The sequence below is a fragment of the Gallus gallus genome, chromosome 1 (assembly GCF_016699485.2).
Source record: "Gallus gallus isolate bGalGal1 chromosome 1, bGalGal1.mat.broiler.GRCg7b, whole genome shotgun sequence".
Classification (NCBI taxonomy): Eukaryota; Metazoa; Chordata; class Aves; order Galliformes; family Phasianidae; genus Gallus; species Gallus gallus.
Genome location: NC_052532.1, coordinates 28,637,484 through 28,652,760, shown reverse-complemented (window position 1 = coordinate 28,652,760; position 15,277 = coordinate 28,637,484). Strand labels below are relative to the sequence as shown.

The 15,277-nt window shown below is 36.4% G+C and overlaps 1 protein-coding gene across 3 annotated transcripts; it reads left to right on the top strand.

Moving 5' to 3' along the window:
- Positions 1–1,849: 1,849 nt before the first annotated feature.
- Positions 1,850–8,385, top strand: AVPR2 (arginine vasopressin receptor 2). Of its 3 annotated transcripts, XR_005860105.2 has the most exons (4): positions 1,850–2,935; positions 4,017–7,397; positions 7,589–7,712; positions 8,130–8,385. XR_005860105.2 is itself a non-coding variant. In NM_001031479.2 (2 exons), exons 1-2 carry the CDS (start codon positions 2,023–2,025, stop codon positions 4,214–4,216), a joined length of 1,113 nt encoding a protein of 370 aa, NP_001026650.2. In that variant the 5' UTR covers positions 1,850–2,022; the 3' UTR covers positions 4,217–8,385. The 3 variants fall into 3 exon arrangements, 1 of the variants encoding a protein (NP_001026650.2); XR_001465162.4 differs by having other exon boundaries at positions 7,589–8,385; NM_001031479.2 differs by having other exon boundaries at positions 4,017–8,385.
- Positions 8,386–15,277: the final 6,892 nt, after the last annotated feature.

Genomic DNA, 15,277 nt, shown 5'->3' with positions numbered 1-15,277 from the left:
CACACCTGAAATTTTGTCTTCACCTGAAGGTGGAATTGAAGATCAGCCAGCGTGCTCTGCAGCAGAGTGCTTGCAACCAGAAGAATTGCCTGACATTCTCAGTCTGTGGTCAACTCAGCTGTTCTCCTGAAAGTTACTGAGCAAAGGGCGAAGGCAAAATCATTTGTTCCCTTACAGTCTTGTCATGCTGCAACCCACTACTTGGGATGTGCTGTAGTCTGGGTGGAAAATAAAAAGAAGCAACCTTTGGAATCTGAGTTTGTTACGGACAGCCTTCCAGTTAGGAAAAAATTATCAGGTATATTAGATTAAGTGGTTATGATTCATAGTCTTTGCAACACGATCATAGAAAAAAGCTGTTAGAGACTCAGGCAGCTGCAGCAGTGTTCAGACAAATCTGGACTAAGGATACTAGTAGCTGTTGTCAGTGGCAAAATTTATGGGGATTGTTCTGCTTGTCTTTTGTCTGCTTTCATAAGCTTAGCCTTGCTTGAGGTATTAATGTCAGACCCATGGTGGGATGGAAGGGGAAAAAAGATGGAGAGAAAAGAAATGACACTGTGTCTACAAACCTTTGGAGTGTCTCAGCATCCTGTTTATGCATTTTGCACTACCCCTGACTGCTGATGAAAACATTCAGTGCCAAGGAGATGTGAATCTGTTTACATGACTCTGCAGCTGCTCTTATAACAGTCTTGATCACAATGATAAGTCAGTATAGAGGTACTATAGTGTATATGTATAGTGTACTATTCATGTAACATGGACAGAATTATAACCTAATCAGTTACCTCTTCAGAAGAACTTCAAATTACCACTCTTCTGACCTTATCCAAAAGGATATGAGTGCTCTATCTTCAGACAAGTTTGCATACAAATATGTGTTATCTTTCATGTTAAATTAATTCCTTTTATTAAATCCATCTTTTTGTGATTGAGAGGACAGACTGAGGGAGAACAAATGAAATTAAATCAATATTGATATTCTTATCTGCCACTACCAATATGCAAAAGTTACACTGAAAGAACAATGACACTCTTATGGTTGTGATACAAGTCACTGCACAAAAATAAAAAGGATTAGACAGTGAAAAATGACCTCTCAGCCTTTAGCACTGTCGTTAAATAGACACCCTAGAAAAGTATTTCATTGTAGAGACCTTTTACTCAGTTGAATTCTCCACAGAATTTTCACTTCTTTTCCTATTAAATTCTCAGTAGACTCATGGTCCCAATGAAGTAATTTCTTTTACATGTGCTATTTTTTATTTTACTGAGAAAAAAAAAAAAAAAAACATCTGAAGCTCGAGTTCTTCTTGAAATAAAAGCATTATTTTTAGGGCAGTCGAAACATTTTTTTTTTCCCTTTCAGAATCAGGTGACTCAAAAAAAACCAAACAAGCAAACAAAACAGAGCAAATCACTTTGGAAAAATGTATTTATTTGTCTGTGCTGCATTTAGGATGTGATCTTGCCCCAGGAACCCAGGGGACTGCAGTTACGACGCATCTGAGCTCAGGGGCCTAACTTTCCGTCTGCGTACAAACATTCCTTCTGATTAAGCTGGAGCACGCACTTCTGCGTTGAATAAAAAATATTTGAATGCGCTCCCGAGAGTAATATCATTTAAGCATGATTTTGGCCACAGCTATTTACAAGTTAAGCTTTTGACTGAAGTGAGTAATTTAATTATGTAGAGCCTGTGAAGTTCTTCCCTTTATTTATGTCTTTCGCCCACTTGTGTGGCTCGTGCTGCTATTGGCTCGGGTACCGGCAGCCTACTCGATGACTCTGGAGTTACATAAGGCTCCACTAGGAGCCTATATAAAGCCTTTTTGCACTCCAGCAAGAGGCAGAATTTCATTGAGACACGGGTCCACTGCTTTAGTTCGCACTAGCAGGAGGAGATTTGTTTGAAGATATCCTGAAACCTGAACCCGTGCTGGTTTATTGCTGGCTGGCACTTCACAGCTTTCATCCTGAGTCGCAAGTAGCAGCTACTGGGAGTAGCTTCTGTGCACTATGAAGAATTTTTCATTTCCTATGCAGGATAGCACACATCAGACTGAAAGTCCTCCTCACAGACTCCTGAGTTTGACAAATAAGTCAGATCCTGTTGGAAGACCGGAAAGAGATGAGCAATTAGCTCAAGTAGAGATTGCTGTACTGGGGGTGATATTTCTGACAGCATCTGTGGGCAATTTTATTCTCATTCTGGTGCTCTGGAGAAGAAGAAAGAAGCTCTCTAGGATGTATGTATTCATGCTGCACCTCAGCATAGCTGACTTAGTGGTAGCTTTTTTTCAAGTGCTGCCTCAACTCATATGGGATATTACAGATGTTTTCATAGGGCCAGATTTCTTGTGCAGAATTATCAAGTATCTGCAATTGTTAGGCATGTTTGCCTCTACTTATATGATAGTGGTCATGACAGTGGACAGATATCAAGCAGTTTGCTACCCTATGGTCACTTTCCAAAAGAAGAGAGCTCTGTGGAACATTCCCATTTGCACCAGCTGGTCTGTATCCTTGATTCTTAGCCTACCGCAGGTATTTATCTTTTCTAAGATTGAAATATCTCCAGGTATCTTTGAATGTTGGGCTGAATTTATTCAGCCGTGGGGCCCAAGGGCATATGTGACTTGGATTTTTGTAGTCATATTCTTCATTCCCTCAACCATCCTTATCACGTGCCAAGTTAAGATTTGCAAAATAATCAAAAGAAATATATACGTGAAAAAACAGAATGAATATCAAGTAACGAATCAGAAGCAAGTCCTGCCATCCCGAGCCAGCAGTGTGAACTGTATTTCAAAGGCTATGATCAAGACTGTAAAAATGACAATAGTGACAGTTGTTGCATATGTTCTCTGTTGGTCACCATTCTTCATCGCACAGCTGTGGTCCGTGTGGTTCCCCAGTGGCATTACTGAAGGTAAGAAACTCTGTGTCCTTTCTAATAGCTTGATGTCAGACTAGCCCATTGCTACATTGCTTCATATGTGGACTTTGCTTTTGTGTAAAGGTTACAATAGCATTTGATTATGATTTGTGTATCATTTAGCTACTATGCTGATTTACATACAGAGAACTTTACCTATTATGTGATGAAAACATGGGGAAAGTAGGTATTCTGTGTGTGTGTTTTGAGTGATGAATGATTTAAAGATTAATAAACAGCACAGTGAAAGTAATCTTGCAGGGCTTCAATTCAGACTTTTAGAGGTTTTTGGATATTATAGCAGCAGCATTTTGGGCTCTTGAGGTGAAAAGCAATGGTTAACTATTCACAGTAATGAAATAAGCATTTCTTAGTGTATGGAGCAATGGTGTTATAAGAAATATGATTTTTTAACTTTAATATTGAAATTATTTTGATGAAATATCTGTGGTACATTATAAAACGATTAAAAGTTGTGAAACAGCTCTTTAAAAAGCAAAAAAAAAAAAAGAAAAAGAAAAAAAAAAGCAAATATAAGAGAGACATCAAAGAATATCATGCTGAAACAGGATTAATCTTGTCAGACTTGTACTATTGCCTCTTGGTAAAAGGCAGACTCTGTATTTGACTCTATTTAAGTTCACCTATTGAAAACTCAAAGATACATACATATAAAATAGATATATATAAAGAAACCCTGATCTTTGTGAATTCTTTCTAACTGTGTGAATTTGGATACTAGTCTACATGTATTTACATCAATATCTGTATCTCCATTTGTCTCTACCTGTATAGAAGGTTAGCAATGGATGTTAAATTTAAAGAAAAACAAGGAGCTATATGGAACTATTTAATTCTGAAAAGCATACAGTATGCTTCGTAACCGATACAATTACAAACTGCATTGAATGTATGAGGATTTCCCAATATTACTATAAATTTAAGATGTGAATAGGTATACCAGAAAGCATCAGGCAGTGAAAATGTTACTTACTTGTATGAAGGTACGATTCTGTGATTCTGTGGTTCTGTGAACACTTTATTTACTGTTACTCCTTTAACTATTTCCTTCCAGGATCAGCATTCACCATTATCATGCTTCTCGGCAATTTAAATAGTTGCACCAACCCGTGGATTTACATGTATTTTTGTGGCCACATTCCATATTGCACAAATAAGCAGCTGGAGAACACATCAGCTCAAGAGGATTCGGTGGTCACAGGAAGTATTCATCTTGTAGACAGAGACCCTGAGGAAAACAGTACTTGTGCATAAATGTTGAATGTTATTTGTTGTTCTGTTACATTTGCTATGTTCATGAGACATATCAATATTTTGTATTGAAGCTGGAAAATTGTCTTTTGTTGTTATATTTTTCTGTAGTTCTGTAGCATATGCAGAAGTTTCTGTGTTGTACAAGCTTGACTCAATACTTCTATCATGACTGTGTTATCAAAATGAATTCCTGTATAGATTGACAAAGGTACAGAAAGACAACCTGGATGTTTTGTGTCTTACTCTACTACTGTGATTCTGGATTTCTAAGCACTAAGTTTTACAACCTGCCCAACAAACTGAGAGAAAGTTACAAAAGAATCTAACATAATTGGATTTAAATATGTGCTTAAACTGAACTTAGAATTGATTGTGACTGTAACGCGATCAGGGGATGGTTTGGCAAATCTTGAGAAGGCAGCAGAAAGTCAGAAAAATCAATTGCCAGCTGTAAGTAGTACCTGTTTTATATTCACTCCTTATATACATTTATAGAACGCTGAGCAGCTTTATGTCCTCTTATGGAAAATAACTCAGTGTCCTTGTGACTGTGAACAGCTATTTCGGTTTCAAATGCAGTACAGTGACATTCCAGGTTTGTGGCTTCTTATAACACAGCCATCAATACAGGACGTGATCTTCCCTGCCTTCCCTGTTGACTGAAACTCTCCACACTTACACACACATATACTTGCCTTAAATAGAAATGACTGCCATGGGTGTACACTTCTATTTGGTATTCTGCATATTTCTGTGCAGGTTGTATTCAGACACATTTGTTCTGGTATGTGATTTACTGATGGTGGGCTAGAACCTACTCAGGTTCAAATTCAATCATTTCACCTTTATGATAAAAATAAATCTGCATGTCTTTCTTTCATGTCTTTCTCTCTTTTCTCTGTTTGCTTTGTAGCGTGTTGATTTTTTATTCAGGAAGCTATTTCCCTTTCAGTGTCTAAATTCTAATTAGAGCAGTATGGAAGGAATGTTAGCAAAGCTCTTTCAGGTGAGAACAGAGCTGCATTTGCGGAGATTCTTGGCAATGCTTGCATATCATTTGCCTACATTATATCAATATTTTGTCATTGCTATTCATACTTCAATTTATAAGTGTTAGCCACCTCAAGTTTCAATGGAAAAGATATGAATCCTTTTCAAATAGCCTTTAAGTTGAACCGAAAGTAATTCTGAGTAAATGCCGATTGAATTGTTATACTTCAGGTTTGTGTGTGCTGATACTGAATATTCTTTCATTTCCATTCCCCATGTAGTTGGAGCAGATAGGCGTACTAACCAAATACTGCTGTTCCTTTTGGTGGGAGAAGCCAGTTCTCCAGTCCAACTAGCCAGGGTAAGGCTGCAGCAAGAAGGAAGAGAAAGAAGTTGGGTGAAGATAGTGTCACAGCTAGACAGGAATGGGATGACTCTGTAAAAAGGCTCTTCCAACTGCAATTGCTTTGTTTTGCCTTGTTTTGTTTTTTACATTTTTCCCCCATCCCTCTCTTTGATTAATGGTTACTAATTCTACCCAAAAACATATTCCAAGTTAGAGCAATTATTAACTTAAATGACAGTGTCCTCATTTGGAGTATGAAGATCCAAGATGTAATCTGTACTGCCAATAGGATATTTGTTGTATTAAACCGCTCACGTTCCAGAACTTTCTTTCATACAAGCTCTCAGTTTCTCACTTTTGACTTAATCCAGGGATTAAAGTTTTTTTCTTTTGTCCTTCTGATCCCTTTGATTACAGTGAATTAAATAGTAAAATATGCAGTGTTAAAGGGAAGTGTAAGTAGAAAAGCTTCAGGGAATTACCTATGAGCTGGTACTACTGGATTTGCAGAAAAACACATTGAAAGACTCAGAAAGTATACATATTCAAGAAAAAGAGATATTAAGATTATTACAAATAGACATCTAGATCTATAGCTGACATAAGTCACAGCACTGTCCAGAGAATGAAGTGGAGACATTTGGTGTTACATCAGCTGTTCTGACCTCTGATTATTAAAAAATATAACTTCTACTGCTTACATTTATGCATTGTTCAGATTTGTTACTTCATAAATAATTTGTCAGAGCTTGATTTCTCAAATAACAGTAGCTCAATGCATTCTACAATAGTCTTAGAACAATATTAAGTGTCAGTATTTCCGATATTTTGATCATGTACTGTAGGAAATGCCACACCCACTTAAAAAAAAAAGTGTTCACTGTCTGTAATGTTATAAAACAATGATATTTTACATTCTCAAGTACTTTCTTTCTCATTTTTTCCCCTGAGGGTAAGTCTTGCTGCTAAGAAGAAAAATAAAAGCCTGTACTACCGTGTCAAACTACAGGCTATGAACACCTCTACTTTTGTTCCACCAGGAGTTATTTGAGCAGCAGATGTCCCTGCTATTTTTTTTTCTAGCAAATGAATTGGATTGCATATTGCAGATCCAAGTCATCATCCCCTCAGCCTGTCCATCAATACTTCGGGGAAAATGAGCCGAGATGAACTCTGCAAGGAAAAGGCCCTCAGGGGACTCAGGCTGCCTCCATGGCTTGTCCTGTGCACCCCATTGGTATCACCCAACCCTGACAGACACTCTCAGTGAGGAGTTTGATTTTGGCTGACAATTTGCTGTCAAAAAATTTTAAATGATGTAAAAAAGATACTAATAACATTTATTTTCTTGTGCAGTGTTTTTAACAGGACTTTTCTTATTTTTTAAAGAAAAAGACATTTAAAAATGTAACAGATTTTTTCCTTCTGCAGATTTGGACTTCAGTTTTCTTGATTATTATAGTCTGAATATCTTGTGACCTCATTATCCCCTGCCTTTTGATTCTTTAGTTGGACTGTATCTTTCCTAATTCACTGTCCCTTTGATTTCCAATAGGCATGACAGTGTCTCATTAAGAGTGATGATTCTGAGACATCCCTGTTGTCTGACCAGGGTGTTTAATCCATACAGGAGAATCAGCAACTTGAACCTACAAGTCCCTGGAGGTACTGTGGAAGTACATACCAATGAAAAAATCCAGTGATCAGATGAAAGCCTTCCTCGTCAATGCTTAGATTCTGATTTCTCACAGCAATTAATTTCTGAGACGGAAAATGCAGTTTGCAAGTTCATGCATAAAGTGAATAGCTATGTTGTTGATATTGCCAGTGCAGCCTAATTTCTGGGTATGTGGCTTTGCTTGTTTCTTGTTTTTTTGTTTTTTTGTTTTTTTTGTTGTTGTTGTTTTTTGTCATATTTCAATAATTTTTTTTCTGGGTTTTGTTACCACTTAGGAAAGGCAGAGCTTGGTAAAAAGCATTATGTTCTTTCCTAAAAATTACTGTTTGTTTTTGTTTTTGTTTTTTTTGTGATACAGGTAATAAGAACATAAGATAATGTGATCTGTCAATTCTGCGTGTATTTATTACAGGAAAAAAAAACACACAAACAACAAACTAGGAGAATGAAAGGAAAATACAACTTATTTTGCAGTCTTCTCAGTAAGTTTTGAAAATTCTGTTATTCAGTAGAACCATCATTGCTATTTTTTCATAGCTAGTTTCAGCTCAGATGTTTGTAATGGTAAATGGTGAAGTCAGAGGTTTGGGATGTTAATATTTACCTCTAATCTTTCAGTGAAAAGATACTGACAAATTTTAAAGATGGTGCCTTACCAATGTCCTGCCAGTTTCACTTTGATCACCTACAATTTCTGATTATCAGGTCAAATAAAGTGCTTCTCTCTCTGTATTAATGGAGGAAGACTGGCAGCATGAAGTACAGATCCAAGCTGACACTCTGAAAGTTCTTCAGAATTAGGGAATTATTTTTCTTGCTCTCCTATATACTCTATATATTTACTATACTCACCAAAACTTAAGATTAATTTTTAAAGTTGTATATTACTCCTGTTCCAGCAGCAAATCTGAATTCTGATGCATCAACACAGGGATCAGTAAAACCTTGTGGAGGAAGCACTTCAACACAGTTTGGGAAATAAATTTTGGAAAAATCATTTGATCCCAAAGATCTATGGAAATTATGTCTGTGTAATTGGATGCAACTAGTGAGAAGTTATATCACTTTACATCCCAGTAACAACTTGTTAAGAGTTGTTAAGGTAACAGAATAAAGAGTTGTTGTGGTAACACAAATAAAAAAGTTATGAGAAAGGTCTGATGTTGTTGTTGTTTTTATCATCAGTGTCTTATCATTGTTGTCATCGTCATTGTTATCATCATCATCACTATTATTTAAATAAAATCAACATATAACCTACATTCATTTTTAAGTAAAATACAAACTTGGCAGAGTGTGACATGCAGAGAGTACTTCTGTAGCTGAATTAACATAAAAAGCATGATTTCAATCACAAATGCCACTTTTATTTCTGGTGTTGCTACTTTATTTAGGTAACAAGCAGAGATATTTAGTTTTGTTCCAAGATTAACGTCCTAACCAGTGAATTCCATGAAGTTACCCAAAGAAAAATGTTGTCACAAAACACTAAAAATTAATTTGCTTTTTATATACTTTGTCATGCGTACATTAAAGCAAACTGTCGCTTTAAGATGCTGGTCTTGTATTCCTAGTTTATTCTTGAGTTCAGTTATTATCTATATCCTTAACTTTGAAGAGAGACTAGGAACAGATTATCTGGTAGTAATCACAGTATACTGGAGCTGTGTGCCCATGTCTCTAAATGTGTTAATGGATGTCTGGGCTCAAATGATATAATGCTGAATGGCTCCAGCTTTTGACTTACTGATGGGAAAAATTGTAGTTCATCATTGAGAATACAAGCCTTCTGGCAAGCAGTCATGATGTGAGCACACTGCTTATTGATACATTTAATACAAATTCCAGTCTGTTGGTAATGTGATTCATATTTTCGATCCTCTGTTGAAGAAGATTGATGAAATCTCGTGTTTTGAGATGTCACTTGTTCAGCTGTAACTATCTGTTCATAAAAAAACGTTAGCAAAACCTCAGGAAAGAAATCTTCATTTTCTTCTCAGCACCTGGGTATCTTCGAGTTTAATTCATTTGCTGTAAAAAGAAGAGATTAAAAACTCCTCTATTACATCTGGGCTTGATGTGTTTTTTCTGTTCCCACAGAGCAGTAATACTGGTTTGTATGACACACGCACAGAGACTGTATTAAAGGAATGAGATGATGGAAAGTCAAACACTTAGAGCTCCAGAAGTGCCTGAATGTCAGTATATATGGGCTTAATACACCCCTTAATCACATGGAGCTGCCTTTGGGCAGCCTGGCTGCTCCTGCAGGTCAGAGATGGAGCATGCACAGCATGAGGAACTTCCCTGACATTTCCATCCAGTGAAGATTGGAGTAAGGTGTAGTATAAAAGTCCCCTCAGCATGCACTAAAATTGTGCACCAAGGTGCACGCTGGGTGGCTGAAGTATGTTATTTTTATTTAGAGTGCCAACAATGACAAAAACAGATGACTGGAAATAGACCACATGTTATTAACTAGGATGTCTGCCTGTAAACATGCACAAATGTCTCAGGGAATGTCTGCACTGAAATCACTAGCACAAGCATATCCTTAGGTATTTCTTGTGCTTTTTTTTAAATTTAATTTTTTTATTATTTTTTTAAATGAAACAAAGCACAGAATACGTGATTGGGCACAAATAAAACAAAGAAAGTGACAAACACACTGAAAGTTGATCCCATTTTTTAGCACATAGGGATGTCCTACAAAGATGTGCTTTTTCATTTCCACCTCCACTTCTCCCCCATTCTGTGGGACTACACGGAGGAAATGGCATAGCCGTGCATTTCTGATGCTGGGTTTGTTAGATTGTGAACTTCTGAATATTTTCAGGCAGTGACTGACAGAGGCTCTCTTTGTCTTCATTTTGCCAACACATCATCAAGAAAGCACATCTAAGCACAAAAACATCAATGCAGAAAATTTGTAGAGGAAGTCAGTTTTGTGCTTTGCATTTGGAAAATCTAAATTCACACAAATGAGCACTGGTAAGTAATAAGAACACAGTACAAATACCTCTCTGATATGTACTCAAAACATTCTTTCAACTGTTACAGTCTTTGTCTTTTGACTCATCTTTGCCACAATTCCACCTTTGTCTGATACTTTTAGTAGAAGCTCCCTAATGATTCTGTGATAGAAGAGGGTTACTGTGTGATAGATTTTGTTCTGCTGGGAATGAGACAATTAAACTCATCTTACTCACAATTTAAGCAAGGACTGTCTCTAAGACACAAGTGTTGAATTTTGTTTTTAATTACCCCGGGACTTCATAAAAAATACATTTTAAGTCACCGAAATGCAGGAACCAGACTGGTTGAAAATTTGACTTATGTATTAATTCAGTAGATTCAGATTTTCCTTTAATAAAGATTCTTTATATAAATCAAAGCAGATGAGAGGAATATCATAAATGTAAAATGAGGGCAGTCCAACTGAATTTTAAACTGTGTTGAGGCTGAAGGAATAAATTTATTGATACAAAACAAAGAGTTAACTCAAGGTTCTGATTAAAAGGAATACAGTATTTTATGTGCACTGTATATAAACTATATAGAGGCATAAAAGGACTATCCCTTGAGTGCTATTGAAGGGGATGTATATTTCAAATATAAGTCCATCAGTCTGTAATTTAAAAAATCAGTGTAAAAAAGGTGTCTTTATATGTTACATAAGTTGTAACAGTGCTTTTTTTCTGTACTACTCTCCAGAGCTAAAATATTGCCTCTGTCCTCAGGTTAAGAAACCAACCAATTGCAAGCTCATATATGCATTTGTGTCTTAGGCAGAGAGGTGGATTCACAAAAAAATTGAGATTTGAACTGTGTTCAAATTGTTCATCAACCTCCCTCATCTGAAGGAGACAAAAACTGTGCAAACACTGTTATTTATCCTAGGAATTTCAAGATTTCTGATAACACTGAACACACTGTAAATTATTATAAATATGCTATGAAGCTAGAAGAAAATGTAACAGCATAATAGGGTAGAACCATCATTTTCTTTATCTTCAAAATTAATGCCTTAGCACTGCATCCTTTACATTATTATCAAATGGTGGTTTACCTTGTAATAATCAGAATGGGGAAATAGAGATAGAAATAATTTTAAAAATTCTTTTAAACTCTGCGACTTTAAATTCTAACTTCATAGAATGCCTCAGAACTCTCAAAATGTGTAAGTTAGTTTTACTAATTCAAGTTATTTCAAAATGTCACACTCCTCTGGTGTAAATTGTAATATAAATGATTCAGATGAGTGCTCATTACTGGCACCAGCCTTTACACTTGACTGTGCTCCCCAAGGCATGCTGGGCGATCAGAATTTGAATGACCACCGAGAGATGAAAATGCTTAATGTGTGATGTGATGGACATGTTTAGTCAGAAAATTGGCCGTATTTTAAAAGAAAAACTACAAAACCAAATACCTCAATCTGAATCATAGTTTGAAAACAATCATTTATTTTTTACAGTTTTTGGCAAACAAATTCTGCATTTAACAGAAAGGTAAGTTGGAAGTTTCTTATAAAGCTTCTTCAAGTCCAATGTTATTTTGGATGAGACTGCTCGATATAAGTCTCAAAAATCCAATATAGTGAAAAAATTATTGTTGCTGAACCGCAGGACATTCCCATCAGCAAGTTTATCATATCTTTGTTTTAAGCTGAGGTTCGGCAAAAGGGGACTCACGTGAAAACCTGTGGTTTCCTTTGTGATCTGCGAGGAAGTGGGAATATTTCTGCTATTATTAATTAATATTTAAAACTGCATTTAGAAACACATTACTATGTCCCATATGCAGTCTCAGTACCATTTCCATGCCATGCAATGTTAGCACAGTGCTCGCGTACTGCCAGATTCTTCGTTGCTGTGTATTGAGTCCCACATTTGCAGCCTGTCTCAATACCAAACAAACACATTTACAGAAGCATAGACTGGAGAGAACAGTTAGTTACTAAGCATTCTTTCTGCGACATATTTGCTATGGAAAAATAAATTGTAGCAGTCAGATGAAAATATAGGCGTGAGGGTCAGTGAATGATGCCAATTTGTAACACAATTGCAGAAGCATTTGTGCTAATTTTTTTCCTGAGAACAACTACAGACTGTGTAGTAGCTGTGAAAGTTTGCAATTTGTTCTTTTATATGTGCACAGTTCAAATTTTAAGCTGCTTATATGATTTAATTAATTTTTTTTTAATGTATGTGGTTTGAAAACTGATTGTTATTTGAACAGCCTGGCAACTCTTTTGCCCTAAGCCTTGTTTTTGTGTTTTTTGTTTTTTTTTTTTCCTTGAAGTTTGAAAGCATTCTCTTATGATGAAGCTGTAACGACTGAATTCTGCTCTCAAAGCCAATGAGTACTGAGTGGACGATAGCAAACTGCTACCTTTGGGGTTCTGAAACCCATGTGAGCTGACTTGAGGGACTGCTCTCCTCAGCACACTCTATCTGATACCTTGAGGAAGGAGTTATAAGATGTTATAAGATATATGTCTTATTCTCCCTCAAGAGGTATGCAGCCATATAACTGGATTTCTGGTCTTTATAGGTTTGTTTGTCCAGTAGGAGGAGAGTATTAGATAAACCAATAATACTTTTCATTATCATACTGTCATCTGTGCTATAAAAAAGAAAGTTTTTTGAACTGGGGAGCCCAGAACTGGACACAGTAGTCTAAACGTGACCTCACCATGGCAGAGTAGAGGGGGAGGATCACCTCCCTAGGCCTTCTGGGCATGCTCTTTTAATGCATCCCAGGATCCCATAATCTATTGCCATATCACCAACATCTACCTCTGCTGCCTTGGGCCAACAGAATAAAACAGGAGACTTTACTTCCAGAGCAGCCCTCGTAGATGTCTATAATTGTGTGGTTAAAGGAGGCAAAGATAAATGTAATCTTAGCAAGACATAGCCTTTTTAAATGCAAGCCGCTGAAAGAACAGTTTATCTACTAAAGAATAGATATTAATTACACATGTAATTCTAAATATGAGTCAGATTAAGCCAACCATATCCTAGGCTTTATCAAAAAAATCATGGCCAGCAGGGTGAGGGAGGTGATCCTGTCCCTCTATTCTATGCTGGTGAGACGTCGCCTGGAGTACTGTGTCCAAATGTGGAGTCTTCAGTACAGGAGAGACATGGAGCTGTTGGAACATTTGAGATAAGGGCCACGAAAATGATCTTAGAGATGAAACACCTCCCCTATGAGGACAGGCTGAGAGAGATGCGGCTATATATATATATATATATAAAATAAATATATACTATTATATATAATATATAATAATAGATAATATATTATAGTTTCAAACTATAATAGAGGAGATTTAGATTGGGTATAAGGAAGACATTTTTTACAATAATGTTGGTGAGGCACTGGAATGAGTTGCACAGAGAGGTGGTGAACACCCTGTCCCTAGAGACTTTCAAGGCCAGGCTGGAGAGGGCTCTGAGCAATCTGATCTAGCTGTATGTGTCCCTGTTTATTGCAGGAGAGGTGGACTAGATGACCTTTAAAGTTCCTTCCAGCTCAAATGATTCTATGATTCTATATACCATATTCTCATTCTTAGAAATGCTTTTGTTTGTCTTGCTGCATTTGAAAAGAGCAGGGCTGATGTAGGTGGGAAATGTAAGAAATAAGTTGGGGGAAAGGAGTGAGGGACTTAAAAGTATGTTTTAAATAAATAGAGGAATACAGTGAATACAGAAAATAGAGAGAAATGGTAACCAGGACACAAGTGAGTGTGCATCCTCAGAAGTTTAGCCTAGCTTTATCTAGCTTCATATCTGAACTTTCTTGTAAATCTTGTTATTTTTTGGTATATGTCCATTTGGAAGAGCATTTTTGTGAGAAATTTACCATATGGGAACAAAATTAACTCTATTATATAGTATTCTTAAATTGAAACGACAGCAAATTTTATAGGTGTGAATCTTGCATGATGCCTGAGCTCTAATGTTAATGTTCGACAGGCCATCCTACATCAAAGTAACTGGGTATTTATAAGAATATCAACATATTATCCTTTTTTCATTGAGCATGCCATACTTGTTTTATTGAATGTCAATTAAATGAACAGAGGGTCTTCAAACTAATAAGGATCCAATTACCCACTGAGAGTTTATTTCTGATCTTTGTTTGAAGAAAGTGAACTGTGGAAAGTAGTTTTATCCATTAATTTGATTGCATATACACTAGATTAATTTTGTTAGCAGTGTGGTAGATTGCTTGTGACATTCACCCCAGTGCAACTGCAGAGGAGAACTCTAAAAAGGAAGAAGAAACAATGGTGAACCAGTCCTGCAGCAGAACTGAGTATTTGCGTGTGATTACTTGAGGAAAATACCTAGGCTTGAGTAAACTTTCATGAGGCCAGAGCAGCTGTCTTCTCATATTCAAATATTGGGTTATTCCTCAGATTTGGAATAAGAATTGCTTTTGTCTTCCCTTGAGCATTGCTAGAGAAATACACATAAAACATTCCATTTTTTTTTAATAGCTTGTTGTTATGATAATAAAGACTACTATGAGAGTTGCTGGGAATTAATCATTTAACATGCTAGGGGAAGGTGATTATGGGCAAGGATTTTGGTTGTAGGTTTTGTCTGAGGGAATCAACTCTGAGAATTTGGTTCATATTGGGTAAAAGGCTTCAGCTAAAGAAGTTTAAGAAAAGAACTGTGAAATGTCAAAATGATCAGGTTTTCATTCAAAAAATCAACTTATGGAAAAGTATACACAGATTCATTTCTAAATCTTTTGCTTTCAATTTTCTGTTTCAGTAAATTAGAAGAATCTCTCTGTTTTGAGTTGATCTCAATATAATGGTGCAAATATCCTAGCTTAAAAGTTATGTTGTTTAAAAATCTCAAGCTCTTGGGGAATAGCTGACCCAATGTGCTGCCAAATAGGAAAGGATTGGGTATGCCACAGATTTCAGAAGAATGCTCTGAGATCACTGACTAGTTAGTTACAGCTCAGCCCTCACACCATTTGTTGAAATGATCGTACAGATAAGTGGGTTCTCAGC